We start from the raw sequence: 16,586 nt of genomic DNA, 5'->3' as shown, positions 1-16,586 counted from the left end.
GTCTTGTCCCAGTTTGGGGGTTGAGCAAGTCCCCCAGGGTCCCTCGCGTCCCCTAAAGGAAAGGAAATGAGCCTCTGAGGACCAATTGGTCCCTCAGACCAGTGTTCAGTTCCCTGTGCCCTGAGTGGCCTGTCAGGACTGGAATTGCGTTCAGGGTGCCATCATTTCCCTCAGGTTGTTGGGGTTCATGTTCCCACATACCTGAGCCCAGATATCTGACCCCAGCATACCTTCGGATCCTATAATTGAGCACCAGTACACAGTGGGGGCCACTGACCCTCAGAGTTATTGTTTATCTCATGATCTGACCCTTGGGTTTGCAGACATGGGTAATGCCACCCCACTGGGCAGAGGCCTGGGACCCTCATGGGCATGAGGTCAGCAAGTTTCCTGAGCACCTGGGTTTAAACTGTACCCTAGTGTTTTTTCACTCCCAAAGTTAACTACAAAATTGGAAATACAGCTTATCATCTGGGTCTGGGATGGGGGTGCTGGCACCCCTAACCCTCACCAAGTTCACCTGCCCGGGCGTTTTCCATCCTATGCCCCAAGAGTCTCCTAGGCTTTAGCGTGAAGGGCCCCCTCTGCGGAGGCCCCTGGCCCCCTACTCACCGTGGTCAGTGCTAGGAGGTGGGGGTGGCGGGCTTGGCCTGGTGAAGGCCACGCAGCATGGCGCTGAGGTCCAGGATGAAGAGCCTCACCTGGGGGACACGTGCCAATCACCTCCTGCACCCTCCCCATCTTGTGGGAAGTTGCAAAGCAGGTGCAGCGTTTGGGGAACCTGATAAGGCAGCGAAGGGGGCCCCCAGCTGGGTTCTGCTCACCTCACCTGGCTCTTAATTACATCCGCCTTTCCACGCACATCAGCTCTGCTTATTTTCCTCCTAATTGGATCCGCCACACTCCGCTGGTGTAGGACCTGCTCGCTTCCTCGCCATGTGGGGGGCGGGAGAGCTCCCCCATTTGGTTTTAATTAACTGAGTATTGACTTGAACTTGAATGCTCTCGTGGGGCCACCACCAAGCACCTGAGCCTGGTGGAACTCCTTCCTTCCACATCCGCGACAGCATCACCACCACTGGTGACCCTCGCCTGGGCGACAGGGTGCGTGGAAGCCATAGGGCAATGGAGTGGGGGTGGGCCCCATGGGCCTGCAGGCCAAATTATCCCCCTATGTCACTGCTCATGGGCAGGGTTAGGATAAGGTTCCTTGATAGAGACTTCTGTGTTCCATCCTGTGCCCCCCTCAGGGGTTGCCCAGGCTCTCGGGGTCTCTGGCCACTTTGGGGGGTATGGTGGTGTCCATGAGCCCCCCCCCCCCAGTTGGAAATGTGGCACAGGTGAGCTTCAGGGACCTATTTCCTAGTATGTGGCTGGAATCATGGCTGCTAGGTGCTGTGGAACGGTCGGGTGTGTGGGGAGAGCAGGTCTGTCCCAAGTTCGGCCACCACTAGAGCCCGAATGACAGGAAGGGCAGTGAGCCTGGCACGCAGAGACAAGGGGCAGGACTGTCTTGGCCCTGAAGAGGAGAGCCAGGTCTGTCCGTGGGGGTCAGAGGTCACATGAGACTCCAACTCCTTATCAATACTTGTCACTTGTGCTTTGATCATAGAGCGAGATGGGCATATATGTAGGGGGGCTGCCAGCACTCTCCCGGGTCTTCAGGGTCGCTGCAGATGACGGTCAGGGCCAACCCAGGACTCCCAAGAAGAAGCCCGCCCACAGCAGCAGAGGGGCCCAGATCTGTGCGGTCAGGAGGAAGCTCCGACTCTCAAGGGTCATGCTCAGCCACAGGTGGGTCTCCCAGGCAGGCCCTGGTGGTCCCTGGGCTTGGTTGTCAAGAGGGGCTCACCTGTTCCAGCTGGCCCTCGGTGTCGCAGGCGTCCAGGGCCGGCGTCTGCTTCCAATGCTGGCACACCAGCTGGAACATGTTGAGCACGGCCATCCGGGTGCGGCCCAGGAGCAGCGTCTTCTCCGCGGCCGTGCTCTGGATCTGAGCCCACTTGGATTCCTGGAGGACCACCCGGCCCAGATTAGTGGGAAGCAGGTGCTCAGCCCGTCCACCTACCTGCCAGACAGGCGGACAGAAGCACCCCTGGGGGACAGACAGGTGTCAAGTTCTGATCTGTGCTCAAAAGTGCTTTTTAAAATTTTTTTTTTGGGGGGGGAGTCACACCCGGCGGCACTAAGGGGTTCCTCCTGGCTCTGCGCTCAAAAATCGCTCCTGGCTGGCTGACCTGCCTGGGGGACCATATGGGATGCCGGGAATCGAACCACCATTCGTCCCGGATCGGCTGCTCGCAAGGCAAGCGCCCTACCGCTGTGCTCTCTCTGGCCCCCCACCCCCTCAAAAGAACCATTCCCGCGCAGCCGCACTTCTGTCCTAGGCCCAGAAGTGGGGCGGGGCTCGGACTCGATAGGCGTGTCAGGGGCGGGACAACGGTCCAGTGGGGGCGTGGTTTAGCGAGGTGACCTCGGAGTGCACGGCGTGGTCAAATCCCGTTGTGGGAATGGGCAGATCGAGATGGGGCGTGAGTGTATGGGTGTGGCTTGACTGGGTGGGCGTTGCCACGTCTCTGCGAGGTGGGGCTTAGCGAGTGGTATCGGAAATGGACGTGGTTAATTGCCTGTTGCGGAGTCGGGACAGGTCAAGAGATGGGGCGGGGAGCGGAGAGGGGGCGGGGCATAAGTTCAAGGGGTGGGGCTTGTGTTAGGGGCGTGGCTATGTTTCTGCGGGGGCGGGGCTTATCAGGCTGGCATTCGGAAGTGGGTGCGGCTGGACACCTGTTGTGGAGTCCGGATAGGTCCAGGGCCGGGCGAGGGGCGGGGCGTAAGTGTAAGGGGCGGAACTAGGACTAAATGGGAGTGGCAGTGGCTGTCTGTATGGGGGCGGGGCCCAGCGAGGTGGTATCGAAAGTGGGCGTGGTTTGACACCTGTTGTGGACCCAGGATAGGTCAAGAGGCAAGAGAGGGGCGGGGCGTAAGTATAAGGGCGGGGCTCAGACTCTGGTATCGGGCGTGGGCGTGGTCTGACGCCTGTTGGGGAGTCGGGATAGGTCCAGGGCCGGGCGAGGGGCGGGGCGTAAGTCCAGGGGGCGGTGCTCGAGCCTAAGGGGCGGGGCGTGACCGCGACCCAGCGCAGCGTCCGCTCGCGGGCGGCCTCCAGGCGCTCCAGGAGCTCGGCCCGCCACTGGCCCTGCCGCAGCCGCTCGTCCTGCTCGGCTTCCCGGAGGCGCCGGAGCCGCGCGCGCGCCTCCTCCAGCTGGACGAGCCGGTGGCGCTGGGTGAACTGCAGCTCCGCCTGCGCGTCGGCCAGGCCGTCGAAGCGCGCCACCAGCTCGGGGACGTCCTGGAACTGGGTGGGGTCGCGAGGTCCAGGGGTCAGAGGTCAAGGGTCAGGGGGACTCTCCGAGCCCCATCGTGAAGTGGGGGTGTCGTAGAGCCCCTGTCCCTAAGGACTGATGTCTGCCCTGCCCTTCCCCCAGGAAGCCACTGTCTCAATCCACTTAGGTCTGGGCCCTAGAGGCTAGTGCCTTCCTGGGCCTCAGTTTCCCATCCGTTCTACAAAGCAGACACCCATTCTACCCGTGAGCGTGACGATTTGTTCATTTGTTTGGGGACCGCACCCGATGGTGCTTGGGGCCTACTCCTGGCTGTGCACTTAGGACTCACTCCTGGCAGCCTTGGGGGATCCATATGGGGTGCTGGGGATCGAACTCGGGTCTGCCTTGTTGCAAGGCACAGGCCTGTCCACCAAAGTGCATAGGGGGGCCTACGGTTGGTGCTGATACAGCACACTTCTAGGCCTGCAAGGAGTGCTCCCCCCGGGGAGGTGAGGGTCCCACCAGCCCCTCTGTTTGGGGCCCTCACCTCGGGCAGCTGCTCCAGCACTTGGCCCAGAAGGCGAGCACAGGGCTCCAGGCGCTGAAGCCGGCTCTGCAGTCCTGCTCGCTCCTCCTGCAGCTCTGCCAGCTGGGCCCGCAGCCCCTGCACCTCTGCGTCCTGGCACTCTGCTCGGTGCCTCTCGGCAGCTGCTCTCTGAAGAGCTCGACTGCGCCGGGCCCCGGCTTCCTTGGAAGAAAAAGAAAGAGAAATGACCACCCAGGACCCACCCAACATTCCCACTGACCAGGATCGCACATAGAAGGCCACCTCACTCCTCCCTGTTTTGGGGCGCAATGCTCCTAGATAACTCCTGGCTCTTACTCAGGGATCACTCCTGGGGGGACTGGGGAGAACCATCAGGGCTACTGGGAATCGAACCCGGGTTGGACTTGTGCAAGACAAGTGCCCTACACTCTGTACTATCTCTCCTGCCCTTCAAACCTCAACTTTTTGTTTTGTTTTGAGTCACACCCAGCAGTGTTCAGTGTTACTCCAGGCTCTGTGCTCAAAAATTACTCCTGGTAGGATCATATGATCATATAGATGACCATGTGGGTGGGATGCCAGGGACCGAGCCCTGGTCAACCCAAGGCAAACGCCCTACCTGCTGTGCTATTGCTATGGCTCAATTTTGTTTTTTAGCCACACCAGTGAAACACAGGGCTTACTCCTGGTTCTGTGCTCAGGGATCATTCCTGGCAGATTCAGGGGATTATATGGGATGCCGGAGATCAACCCCAGGTGGATAGAAGTACAGCAAGGCAAAGCCCTCCGCTGTACTTTATCTCTGGCCCCTCCAAACCGCTTTTTGAAAACTGATTCAGGCGGTGCCTACATATCCCCCACCAATCCCTTTGGTACTCAGGAGCCTACTCTGAAGCTTCTGAAAGCTGAATGATGTGTTGTGTCCCCCTGCCCACCCACCTCCGGCCTGCAACCACCATGTACTTGCAAGAACTTGTCAAAGCAGATGAAGGAGCCCTTCAGCTCCTGCTCCTTCTGTGCCAGCTGTTGCCACCGCTGCTTCAAGGCGTCCATGGAGGCCTGGAACACCTGCACAGGGGGCAGTGAGGAGAGGACCGAGTTTCAACTCACTCAACACCTACTGGTGTAGAATATCTTCCTCTGGTCTTGTCTGGGGGCTCTACTCTACTTGTCCAGATGCCCACACCCTCAGTCCCAAATGGCCTCTTGCAGCACCTGTCTACCAAGTCCCCACCTTCCCTGGGTCTTGTTGACACCCTCTCTGGATTGACCCTCTAACTTCCCCAACACATGACCATATCATCCTGGCCTTCATGTGGGTAGGTACCTCCACTTCTCTCTCCTTGTCTTGTCCCTATTGATTGGAGAAACCTGCCTTCCTATGAAGATGCCACTTCCTCCAGGAAGCCTTTCCTAACTCCACAGTCCTTGCTTATTTCAAGCTTGTCTTCTGCAGCTCCTCCAAACCTTCACATCTTTTTGTTTTGTTTTGTTTTGTTTTGGGGACCACACCCAGCAGCACTCTAGGGGTCACTCCTGGCAGGCTGGGGGGAACCCGAGTTGGCCACGTGCAAGCCCACTGTGCTATCACTCTTGTCTTGAACCTTTGTATCTTCTTTTTTGTTTGTTTGTTTTGGGGCCACACCCGGTGATGCTAAGGGTTACTCCTGGCTATGTGCTCAGAAATTGCTCTTGGCTTGGGGGACCATATGGGATGCTAGGGGACTGAAATGTGGTCCGTCCTAGGTCACAAGGCAAACGCCCTACCGCTACGCCACTGCTCCGGCCCCTAGAACCTTTGCAGCTTCTAACACCCCTAGACTTCCAGGACAACCCCAAGGCAGAAGTCAGGGGGAAGCTTGATCTCATTTAACCCCATCTGACAGACAAGGAAGCCAAGGACCAGAGCAGTGCAATGGCCTGTCTGACTTTGTGACTAAAGAGAGACTTGGGGCCACCATTTCCCACCCCCCTAGTCTGGGGTCCCCTAAAGTCTCAGTGGGTCTCACCTTCTTCTGCTCCTGCAGGTCCTGATCTGCGTCCAACACTTCTTGCCTCTTCTCCAGGAGACTCAGCACTGGGGGCAAATGTTCTTCATCTGGTTTGGGGGGCTTCCTATGGGGACTTAAACGGGGAGAACCAGTCAGGAGTCGGGACCTCGAGTACCTTATTAGAGCTCCCATACTGATAGAACCTGGATTGGCCACATGAGACAGCTCCACTTGGCTTCCCAGCTGGGAACTGCAGTGGAAGACAGGAGCTAGTGATCAGTGAGTGACCCACACTGTCTTTTTTTTTATTTGGGGGGGGAGGTCACACCCTGTGATGCTCAGGGCCTACTCTTGACTCTGCACTCAGAATTCACTCCTATAGGCCTGGTAGGCTTAAGGGACATCCTGGCTGGAATGCCAGGAATTGAACCTGGGTTGGCAGCATGCAAGGCATTTCCTTTCCCCACTGTGCTATAGAACTCTGATCCAGATCCACATTGCCTTAACTAGCCTGTGAGCCTCACGAACCCCTCACTATGACCAATTAAGCCCTTGCCTGTCTCCACCCTCCCAGCCCTCCTGTGTCCTCCTGGCCACGCACCCAGGCGGCTTCTCTTGCAGCCCCTGCCGGCAGTTTCTCTCCCGGGGCTCTGCCGTGCTCCCAGCTCCCAGCATTTGCTGTTCCACCCTAGGGTGCCCAGGGGGTCTGATGGCGAGAGGGCTGCCAGCTTCCTGCCAGCTCCTGAAGGCAGCTAGAGCTTCTGCTCTGCCCAGAGACATGGTTGTCTGGGCAACCACCAACACAGCATTCCTTTGCCTGGCAGAGCCAGGAATCTGCTCTGGAAGGAGGGTGGAAGAATAAGAGGAATTAATAATGCCTATCTGAAAAAAAAACCCACTATTTTCTTATTTAATTATTTCTCAGGAGGGTTGGCAGGGCTCAGGGCCTGGGGGACCCCAGCCCAGACTGTGCTCTAGCTGATGATGCAGACCTGGGGAGAGGGGAGGTGTTGTGAGTGCTGAGATCAAATTTAGGATCTCCCACATCAAGGTTCTCCTCATCTGCCTCCAACGAGTCATCATATTTTAGTTTGGGGTTGTTGGTTTTTTAAGGGTCATATCTGGCAGTACTTTGGGACTGCTCCTGGCAGAGTGCTCTGAGGTTAGTCCCCCCAAGAGGTGCCAGGCATTGAACTGGGATTTCCCACCTGCAAAGCAAGCACCTTAATCCCTCCCTATATTATCTCTTGGGGTCTCCCACACCCTAGAACAACGTTTACAAGTCTATTGTGGTTCTGTTTCACTTTCAATGACAGAAGCCCTCTTAAACCTGTATTAGAGACTAATATCAGTTGTATTCTATCTTTGAATGCTTTTATTCAATTGTATTTATTAGCTCTCCATGTCAATTGATAGGACGTTACAAGATACACAATCTACTTTTTTCTTGGTTTAAAACAGCGATCAAGGGACCAGAGAGATGGTACAGTGGTAGGGCATTTGCCTTGCACGTGGCCAACGTGGGTTCGATCCCCATCATCCCATATGATCCCCCCAAGCCTGCCAGGAGCGATTTCTGAGTGCAGAGCCAAGAGTAACTGCTGAGCACCACTGAGTGTGGCCCTAAAAACCAAAAATAAAAATAAATAAAACAGTGATCAAAGACTGTTTACAGGGGCTGGAGAGATAGCACAGCAGCGTTTGCCTTGCAAGCAGCCAATCCAGAACCTAAGGTGGTTGGTTTGAATCTCAGCATCCCCGTGCCTGCCAGGAGCTATTTCTGAGCAGATAGCCAGAGTAACCCCTGAGCACTGTCAGGTGTGGCCCAAAATCAAACCAAAACAAAACAAAAAAAATGAAAAAAAAAAAAAAAGACTTTATAGTTTTACTATTTACATCAAGGCCAATCACAGTCCTGCTGGTACAAGTCTGAGGACAAACAGGGCCACTGATTCCTGGAGCGACCTGGACCAATCCACCAATGTCCTCCATCTCTAGATACAATTTACTTGTGTACTGTGGTTTGTATCTTTATTCTCTCCCATTGGGTTTCTAGTTCTGGATAATTTCCATAACCTACTACTGTATTTGTGTAGGTTTAAAAAATTTTTTGTGAGCACAGGGGTTACTCCTGGTTCTGCGATCAGGAATCATTTCTAGCAGGCTCAGGGGATCTTAAGGGATGGCGGGGATCGAACCCTGATGGGCCATATGCAAGGCAAACAAATGCCTTACCCACTGTGCTATTGTTTAGGCCCCTAGTTATTACAAATTTTATTTTGTGGGACTTTGGGCCACATCCAGCATTGCTAATACTTGGAACTAGTTCTGCCACTGTGCTCAGGGCTAATTTTTGGTAATGTTTAGGGGACCATAGATAACACCAGGGATTGAGACAGGGTTTGCTGTGTGCAAGGCAACGTACTTGCCTGTCACCTTGTCTCTCTGGCTCTTTGTGCAGGCTTTTGTCTGGGTACAAGTTCTCCTTTGGCTCAGAATTGCTGGGTCATATGGTAAAAAGGTTGGACTGTATAGAACCTGCAAACTGGTTTCTTCAGTGGGTGGAGTGTTTTAATGAGCCTGTATTTCTGATTGCTCCATCTGTGCCAGTTGATGCTGTCAGCTTTTTTGTTGGTTGGTTGTTGGTTTTGTTTGGTTTTGGCTTTTGGGCCATACCCAGCAGTGCTCAGGAGTTAGTATGTGCTGCGTGCAAGGCATATATATGCCTTACTCACTTGGTCTATCACTGGTCCTATGGGGCTGTCAACTTTTTAAAAAGTCACTCTAGGGCTAGGGTGATAGTACAGTGGGTAGGGCATCTATCTTGTACATGACTGACCTGGGTTCAAACTCTAACATCCTATATGGTCTCCCAAGCACCATCAGGAGTCATTCCTGAGTGCAGAGTCAGGAGTAATTCCTAATCACCACCAGAATAATTCCTGAGTGCAGAACCGAGATGAATCCCTGAGCACCACCAAGTGTGGCCCCAAAACCTAAAACATGAATAAATAAAATAAAATAAATATTCTGGGCCCCGGTGAGACAGTACAACGGTGTTTGCCTTGCAAGCAGCCGATCCAGGACCAAAGGTGGTTGGTTCGAATCCCGGTGTCCCATATGGTCCCCCGTGCCTGCCAGGAGCTATTTCTGAGCAGACAGCCAGGAGTAACCCCTGAGCACCGCCGGGAGTGGCCCAAAAACCAAAAAAAAAAAAAATTCTGAAGCTAAAAAGATAGAACAAGAGGGAAGGCACTTGTCTTAAGTACACCCAACCAGAATTTGATATCTGGCATCCTATATAGTCCCCCAAGCATCACCAGGAGTGATTCCTGAATGCAGCAGGCCAGAAGTAAGCACTGAACATCACCGGGTGTGGCCCCAAAATAAACAAAAAATGAAATTAAAACTATTATTTTTGTTTGTTTTGGGACCACACCTGGTGGCACTCAGGGATTATTCCTGGCTCGGCTCTCTCAGAAATCGTTCCTGGTAGGTTGGGGGATTATATGGGATTCTAGGGATCGAACCCAGGCCTACCGTTTGCAAGGCAAATGCCCTACCACTTATTAAAATAAACAATAATAATGGGAGGGGACAGAAGTGATAGCATAGTGGTAGAGTGTTTGCCTTGCACGCGGAGACCTGGACGGATCCGGATTCAATCTCTGGCATCTCATATCATCCCTTGAGCCTGCCAGGAGCAACTTCTGAGGGCAGAGACAGGAGTAGTACCGCCAGGTGTGACCCAAAAACCAAAAAAAATAAAATAAAATCCAAGAATCAAGGAGTTGTGTGGCTTACTCTTTACAAATCTCTGTGTGTTTGCCTACATGTGAGCATGCGTGTATGTGCCTGGCTTTGTGCACTCCAGACTTGCAGCCTCCCTCTGAACTCCTTCCAGCCTGGATGAATTACTCTCCTTTCGACACACAAGCCCACATCCAGTCCCTCCCTATTCTGCCAGCCGCACTATCGGCTATGAGGCATGTAGCTGGCTCTCCCAGCCAGGACATGGGCAGAAGATAAAACTCACAGATTCTCTTCAGCTTCACCCTTGGGCCTTGCACACACGCCCACCCTCATAATCGCACACACGCACACGTGTGTACTTAGCTCGGTGGTTTCATCACATGGTTTCTGGTGTCCACACAGCCAAGATACAAGATACCACAAGGCCGCTCTGTGCTCATCTAAACCACCGGCGCCTGCCTGCCAAGCCTTCCACCCCCTAAGCCCCTGGCAGCCGGTCACCTATTCTCTGTGGCAGAGTTTGGTGAGGAGGAGGAGGAGCTGGTTTTTATCCGCATCCGGGATCCCTGGGTTTCTCCCCTTGGACATGGGCTCATTTCCTTCCTCTGCCACATTCTCTTGAGCCCCAGCCGCCTTCTTACTTACCTGAATCTGTCACTGGCCTTTGGCATAAGGACGCTCCAGGATATTGCTGGAGCCCAGCTGAGCCATCTGGGTTCAAGGACAAGTGAGTCGTTTCCTGCTCTGGGCTCTCATGAATAAAGCCACTGTGAAATGCTTGTCCTGGCTTTGAGAGAATAATTTCAGGTACCACTCTTTGGCATAGAGATGGAACAGTGGGTAGGGCACTTGGATTACACCATGTGACAGACCCGGGTTTGATCCTCAGCATCCCATATGGTCCCCATTCGAGCACTGCCAGGAGTAGTTATTTTATTTATTTATTTTTTTTGTGGGGGAAGGGGAAGAGCCATAATTGGCAATGCTCAGGGGTTTCTCCTGGTTCTGCACTCAGGAATCACTCCTGGTGGTGCTCAGGGGACCATATGGGATGCTGGGATGCTGGGGATCAAACTGGGTCAGTTGTATGCAAGAGTTCGTGTTTTAGAGTTGAGGGGATTTGAACTGACCACTTGGGCATCACTTTATCCCTCTTGGCCACAAGGCTCCGAGAGCCAAGTCCTCTAGGCATGATCCCATCCAGAGGAGTTTCGTAATGCTCCCGTGTCACCCGGAAGCTGACGAGCCCCTTCCCCTCTATCTTGCTAAAGCAGAGGTTTCTGCAGATGTTGATTCAACCCTAACTCTGCCAAAGGCAGAACTTGAGGGGCTACTGGAGAAACTACAGGGTTCCAATTCTCCCCAAAGATGGGACCGACCATACTTTGGGAGAAGAGGTTTGTTTGTTTGTTTTTTGTTGTTTGTAATTTTAAGCCACACCAGGTGGTACTCTGCTCAGGGACCACTTCTGGAGGTGCTTGGAAGACCATATATGGTAGCAGGGATAGAACCCAGATAAGGTGAGTGTAAGGCCTTTCTTGCAAGTCCTGTTTCTGATCTGGAGGAAAGTTTTGGGGAGCAAGAACCAAGCAGGGAATTCACCCAGCCCTAAGGATGAAGAGGGTGAGAATCGGGAAGGAGTGGTGAGAACCCAGGGAAAGGCCGTGCAAGGGTCCCAGGGCAGGATCGTGCAGCCTACTTTTAATGAATAGGAGGCCTGGAAGTAGGTTCCAGGGTGCTTGGCGCTGGAGAGGGGGATCCCAGAAACAACCAGAGCTCTTCTAGCTGGGACAAAGCAGGAAGCAAGGGAGATAAATAAGGTGAGCTCCCTCAATTCACCAGGTTAAGAAGTACCTGGTAGGGCCCGGAGAGATAGCACAGCGGTGTTTGCCTTGCAAGCAGCTGATCCAGGACCAAAGGTGGTTGGTTTGAACCCCGGTGTCCCATATGGTCCCCCGTGCCTGCCAGGAGCTATTTCTGAGCAGACAGCCAGGAGTAACCCCTGAACACCGCCGGGTGTGGCCCAAAAACCAAAAAAAAAAAAAAAAAAAAAAAAAAAGTACCTGGTATAGGTTTAGAGAGACCAAAGTCCCTCATCGCTGCATGCCTGAAGCTTCTCTTGGTGGGGTGCACGGAGGCTCAGGCAACTCACAGGCTTTAGCTTGCCTCTCGATGGATGCTCCCTAAACCCACGGGGTATTGCTGCAGAGAACACCCCAATTTCATCTGCCTTTGTTCCCAGGGCCTTGGGGAAGGTGGGGACTGAGCCCCACCAGGCCCAGGCCCCCCCTTCTCTGCAGGTCTTGCTCTGGGCCACAAGCCCACACTCCACCAGTTTTCCTTTTCCTACTTCTCCATTCCAAGGCAGGGAGGCACTGGCCGGGTGCTTGGAGGAAGGAGGAAGTAGGGGTGTGGGCAGACAGACATCTTGTTTCAGGAGAGAGGAGACGCCAGGCCCACAGCACGCATTTGGGGAGCCTGCCCACCCCTCCCGCGTGGCTGCCTGCCCGGAATCTTTCTGCCCTAGTAGCGCCCCAGCACAGACCGGCTTTGTGGCCCTGAACCCTCCCCACCCCACCACGAGGCCCTCAGCCCTTCTCTGACCCAGCGGGTAAACTGAGGCCTGGAGAGGGGCTGTGGAGTTGGAGATGGGGTCCCCTTGGGATGAGGTGTTGAGTGGGGGAAGTGTTGGAGGGGATGAGGTGTTGAGTGGGGGAAGTGTTGGAGGGGAATTGACAAAGAAGGGTGTCTGTGGCCATGGGGCAGGGAAGTGAAGGTAAAAGGGAGAACAAAGCTCTCGGGGCCCAGGCCGGTAACCCCATATGCCAGCAAGTTCCGAGTCTGGGTGCCAGGAGTGTGGGCGGCACTGCGTGAATCAGACTGTCCCTGACATTTACGAGGGGGAGAGGAAGCGTGACAGTGAAAACAGCAGAGAACAGAGATGGGGGGACAGTGACAGCAGAGGACAGAGAGGTGACAATGGCAGTGACAGCAGAGAAAGAAAGTGAGGAGGTGACAATGTTAAGGATAGCAGAGAAACAGACTTGGTGATAGTGATAGCAAGGACAGAGTGAGGTGGTGATGGCGGGAAGGAAAAGAACTGTGGGGGGGGCCGGAGAGATAGCATGGAGGTAAGGCGTTTGCCTTTCATGCAGGAGGTCATCGGTTCGAATCCCGGTGTCCCATATGGTCCCCTGTGCCTGCCAGGAGCAATTTCTGAGCCTGGAGCCAGGAATAACCCCTGAGCACTGCCAGGTGTGACCCAAAAACCAAAAAAAAAAAAAAAAAAAAAAAAAGAACTGTGGGGGGTCACTCGGGCCAGCTGGAAACCGAGGAGGGTCTGGGGGGTCCCCATGCGTTTGGAGGAGGTTCAGTTCCGCTGTTTGAATGAGTCCCTGGTTACTTGGAGTCAGCACTGAGTCTGTCTGTGTGCACAGGTGACAGTGTCATGGTCTATCCGTACAAGAACTGTCTCTACACACAGTCCATCTTATCACACAGTCAGGCTATGTATGTGACCAATTCTAATACTGTCCCCCTTGCCTGAGGATTTTTATGCCCTGAGGTTTTTTTGTTTGTTTGTTTGTTTGTTTGTTTTTTTGGTTTTGGGGCCACACCCGGCGGTGCTCAGGGATTACTCCTGGCTGTCTGCTCAGAAATAGCTCCTGGCAGGCACAGGGGACCATATGGGACACCGGGATTCGAACCAACCACCTTAGGTCCTGGATAAGCTGCTTGCAAGGCAAAACGCCACTATGCTATCTCTCCGGGCCCGCCCTGAGGTTTTGAGGGGCTTTTGCCCTTCATCTTCAAGAGCACCCTTTAACAGGGATTATCGTATTCCATGCACGGTTACACTGTCTGAACCTTATTCGGGAAGGACGGTCTCTCCCAAATGCTGCTCTGGGGGTCCTCCTGGTCCTCGTTGGCCAGCCTGAGGGTGGAATGCCACTTTTGCTGTGTAGTTCCAGGGTACCAGCCCACCTCAGTGGTATTTAGGGGTTCCTAAATGGTTCCAGGAATTGGACTGGGCAAGTGTGTGCTAGGTCACACCCAAACTCGGGCCCCCAGCACCTGGAGTTTATTTCACCCTTCCCACCTCCTTCAGGGTCTGTCTCTGCGTAACAGGCTGCAGAAGGGCCAGAAGGGCCTGATGGGGCCAAAGACAGCCTGTGGGGATGTGAGTACCACTTGGAGAGACACTCGGGAGTGGGTATGCTCTCAGGTGGGGTCTCCCCTTGCCCCAAGCAATAACCTTGGCTATTTGCCTCGATGTCAGTTCTCTGGCCTGGAAAGAGTCCACAGGGACAGCTCCCATGTTTCCAGTCTGAACACTGGGGTGACTGGCTTCTCCATGCAGACCCTCAGCTCCTCAGGGCCCAGTGGCTTGGAGCAAGGCCGGATCCAGTCAGTGCGGGGCTGGGCAGTGAGTGGGGGCCCTTCGGGGTGAAGGACTGGAGCCTGCAATCTTCTGATCAGATTTCTCTTCGGGCATATGAGTCCCCAGATGCCCGCAGCTCAGCTGTCCGGAACCGCCCTACCCACTAAACGGTGTCTTTTCCATCCGGGCCTGGGATTTCCACTGGGCTTGGTGATCCAGATCAACCATGTTCATCCAGGGAGGGGCCCAGCCTCAGCATCTCACCTCTCTGCCCTCACCCCCATCCTCAAGGTGGGTGCTCGCTCACCTTCAGTTGATGGGTGAGCAAACCAGGACCCAGGAGGGGTTCCTTGCTGACCTCCCAGATGGATAGGTGTATGGATGCCAGGCTTCAGGAACAGGCAGGCAGGATTCTGAAACTCTCTGCTGTTGGTGAAAATATTTTATTATTCAAGTGTTTGGGTTTATATTTTGAGCCACACAGCGATGCTCAGAGCTGAGCACCTGTTCTGCTCAAGGAGATCTGCTCACTCCTAGGGGGCTTCATAGAGCCATCTGGGGTACTGGGAATTGAACCAGGTACAAGGCTAACACTCATGCTATGCTCTCATTTCTCAGCAGAGGCCTGAGTTTTACCGCAGAACCACACCCGTTAAAAATCTCCATTCTTTTTGCTGTAGTCTTTTGTTTTGGGGCCACACATGGGTGATCAGGGGGTTACTCCTGGCAGGCTTGGATGACTATATGGAATGCCGGAGATCGAGCTCTGGTTGGCTGAGTGCAAGGCTATCACTCCAGTGATCTTATAAATATCATAAATATTATAAATAAATAGCACTGTGCTTTGGGATCACTCCTGATGGGTCTTGGGGGATCATGTATGGTGCTGGGTTGGGCCACATGCAAGAAAAGTGTTTTACTCTCCGTGATCTTTGGCCCTAAAACTTTTTTTTCTTTTTTTCGTTTTTGGGCCACACCTGGCAGCACTCTGGGGTTGCTCCTGGCTCTGCGCTCAGAAATCGCTCCTGGCAGGCACAGGGGACAATATGGGATGCCGGGGATCGAACCTACATTCGTCTTAGGCTAGCTGCATGCAAGGCAAACACCCTACCTCTGTGCTACCACTCTGGCTCCTATTCTTTTTCTTTTTCTTCTTCATTGGCATGACTTTATGTCCTCTGGATTCAGCTCGGGAATGGGGCTTTGGGCACTGGCTGGAAGCCCAGAGGCTGTTTGATCCTCCCCACACCCCTTTCACTCCAGGCCAGGAGATCTCAGAAAAGTGCTCCTGAAAATGCCCATAGGAGCACTACTTCTTGGGGGGGGGCAGGGTGTGAGGTGGGCTGTCTCTATTCTGAGCCTGACCCCAGCACATTTGCTCTCCCCCACCCCACGGATGGAGCCAGGCTGCTAAGTCGGCAGTCTCCCCCGTTAGTAGAAAGAAAGCCAGGAGAAAAGTGGGCAGGGGTCTCCAGCCCTCCGCTACCAGCCGGCCTGCCTGCCTGCCAGCCAGGTGGGAGTCAGGGTGGAGAATTGAAGGCAGGTGGATAGGGCTGGGCAGGTCCTGTCTCTCCCTGCCAGTCTGGACGTTAGTTCCCCGAGTTGGACCCTTCCTACTGGGGCGGAGTCCAGTCAAGCACAGGTAAACAAGAACCTCTGGAACTCCCTCCCAGGGAGAAATAGTGCCGGCAAGTGTTTGCCCTGGGCCAGGCCCTTCCGCTCATTATCTTGTTGAAAATTCAAAATGTCCACAACCCTGGAGCTGATAGGAGTGGAGGGAAAGAGGAAGGGGGAGGGGGATCCTGGAAGACTTCCCAGGGAAGGTGTCATTTGGGGCCAAGCTGTAGCCGGGTAATCATATTAGTAAACATTGTCCTCCTCAGGGGGTTGAACCTGGGCCTCAAGCAACGCGGGGTCCTGCTTTTAGAACCTTGCAAACACCTTTTGAAAGCTGCTTTTGTGTCAGTCACTGCTTCCCCAAATCTCATGGGATTCTCTCGAAACCTGCGAGATACTATTTTGAACAGACAGAAAAAAATAAAACACCAAAGCAAGGGCCAAAGGGATCCACTTGGCCAAAGCCACACAGTGTAGGGGAGGAAGGGTGATGGGGCATCAGGCAAACCCATTCCTGAGCGAATGATTGGAAACCTCTGAACCGGTTTTTTTTTTTTTTTTTCTTCTTTTCTTTTTTATTTTTTATTTTGGGACCCCGCCCATGGACGCTCAGGGGTTCCTTCTGGCTCTGAACTCAGAAATTGCTCCTGGCAGGCTCAGGAGGACCCTATGGGATGTTAGGGGTCACACTCAGGGATAGGCCGCATGCAAGGCAAACAACCTGTCCCCTGGGCTATCTCTCTGGCCCCCTGAGAGCCTCAGGGACACAGGGTCTACCAGGCAGGCTGACACCCAGGAGGACAGAGAAGCTGCCCGCTGGGCAGACGCTTGCGGGCAGACTGGGCTGCCAACGTTCCCTCCTTCCCCCACCGGCCGACCGCTGCCTTCCCCGCAGTGCCAGGCGGTGCCACGGGAGCTGCGGGGCACACCATCAGGGTTTTGTTAGGATCTAGGAGAAGCTGGCAAGGAGGTTC

The 16,586-nt window shown here is 54.2% G+C and overlaps 1 protein-coding gene across 1 annotated transcript; it reads right to left on the bottom strand.

Annotated features, from left to right (window-relative positions):
- Nucleotides 1-611: 611 nt before the first annotated feature.
- CFAP73 (cilia and flagella associated protein 73) lies at nt 612-6,641 on the bottom strand. Its single transcript, XM_049787773.1, has 7 exons — nt 6,463-6,641; nt 5,880-5,994; nt 4,834-4,938; nt 3,871-4,071; nt 3,109-3,355; nt 1,853-2,013; nt 612-701 (listed from the first exon to the last, which is right to left on the bottom strand). The coding sequence occupies exons 1-7, from the start codon at nt 6,639-6,641 to the stop codon at nt 624-626; spliced, it is 1,086 nt and encodes a 361-aa protein (XP_049643730.1). The 3' UTR covers nt 612-623.
- Between the last annotated feature and the right edge of the window lie 9,945 nt (nt 6,642-16,586).

The sequence above is a fragment of the Suncus etruscus genome, chromosome 15 (assembly GCF_024139225.1).
Source record: "Suncus etruscus isolate mSunEtr1 chromosome 15, mSunEtr1.pri.cur, whole genome shotgun sequence".
Lineage (NCBI taxonomy): Eukaryota > Metazoa > Chordata > Mammalia > Eulipotyphla > Soricidae > Suncus > Suncus etruscus.
Note: the sequence above shows the minus strand (reverse complement) of the source record. Positions and strands in the feature narration are given on the sequence as shown.

Coding starts and splice junctions, on each gene's coding strand:
- CFAP73 (XM_049787773.1), bottom strand. CDS start 6,641: ATGTCTCTGGGCAGAGCAGAAGCTCTAGCTGCCTTCAGGAGCTGGCAG. Junction 3,356..3,870: donor TGCTGGAGCAGCTGCCCGAG/GTGAGGGCCCCA, acceptor GACCCCACCCAG/TTCCAGGACGTCCCCGAGCT. Junction 702..1,852: donor CCGAGGGCCAGCTGGAACAG/GTGAGCCCCTCT, acceptor CGTGTCCCCCAG/GTGAGGCTCTTCATCCTGGA.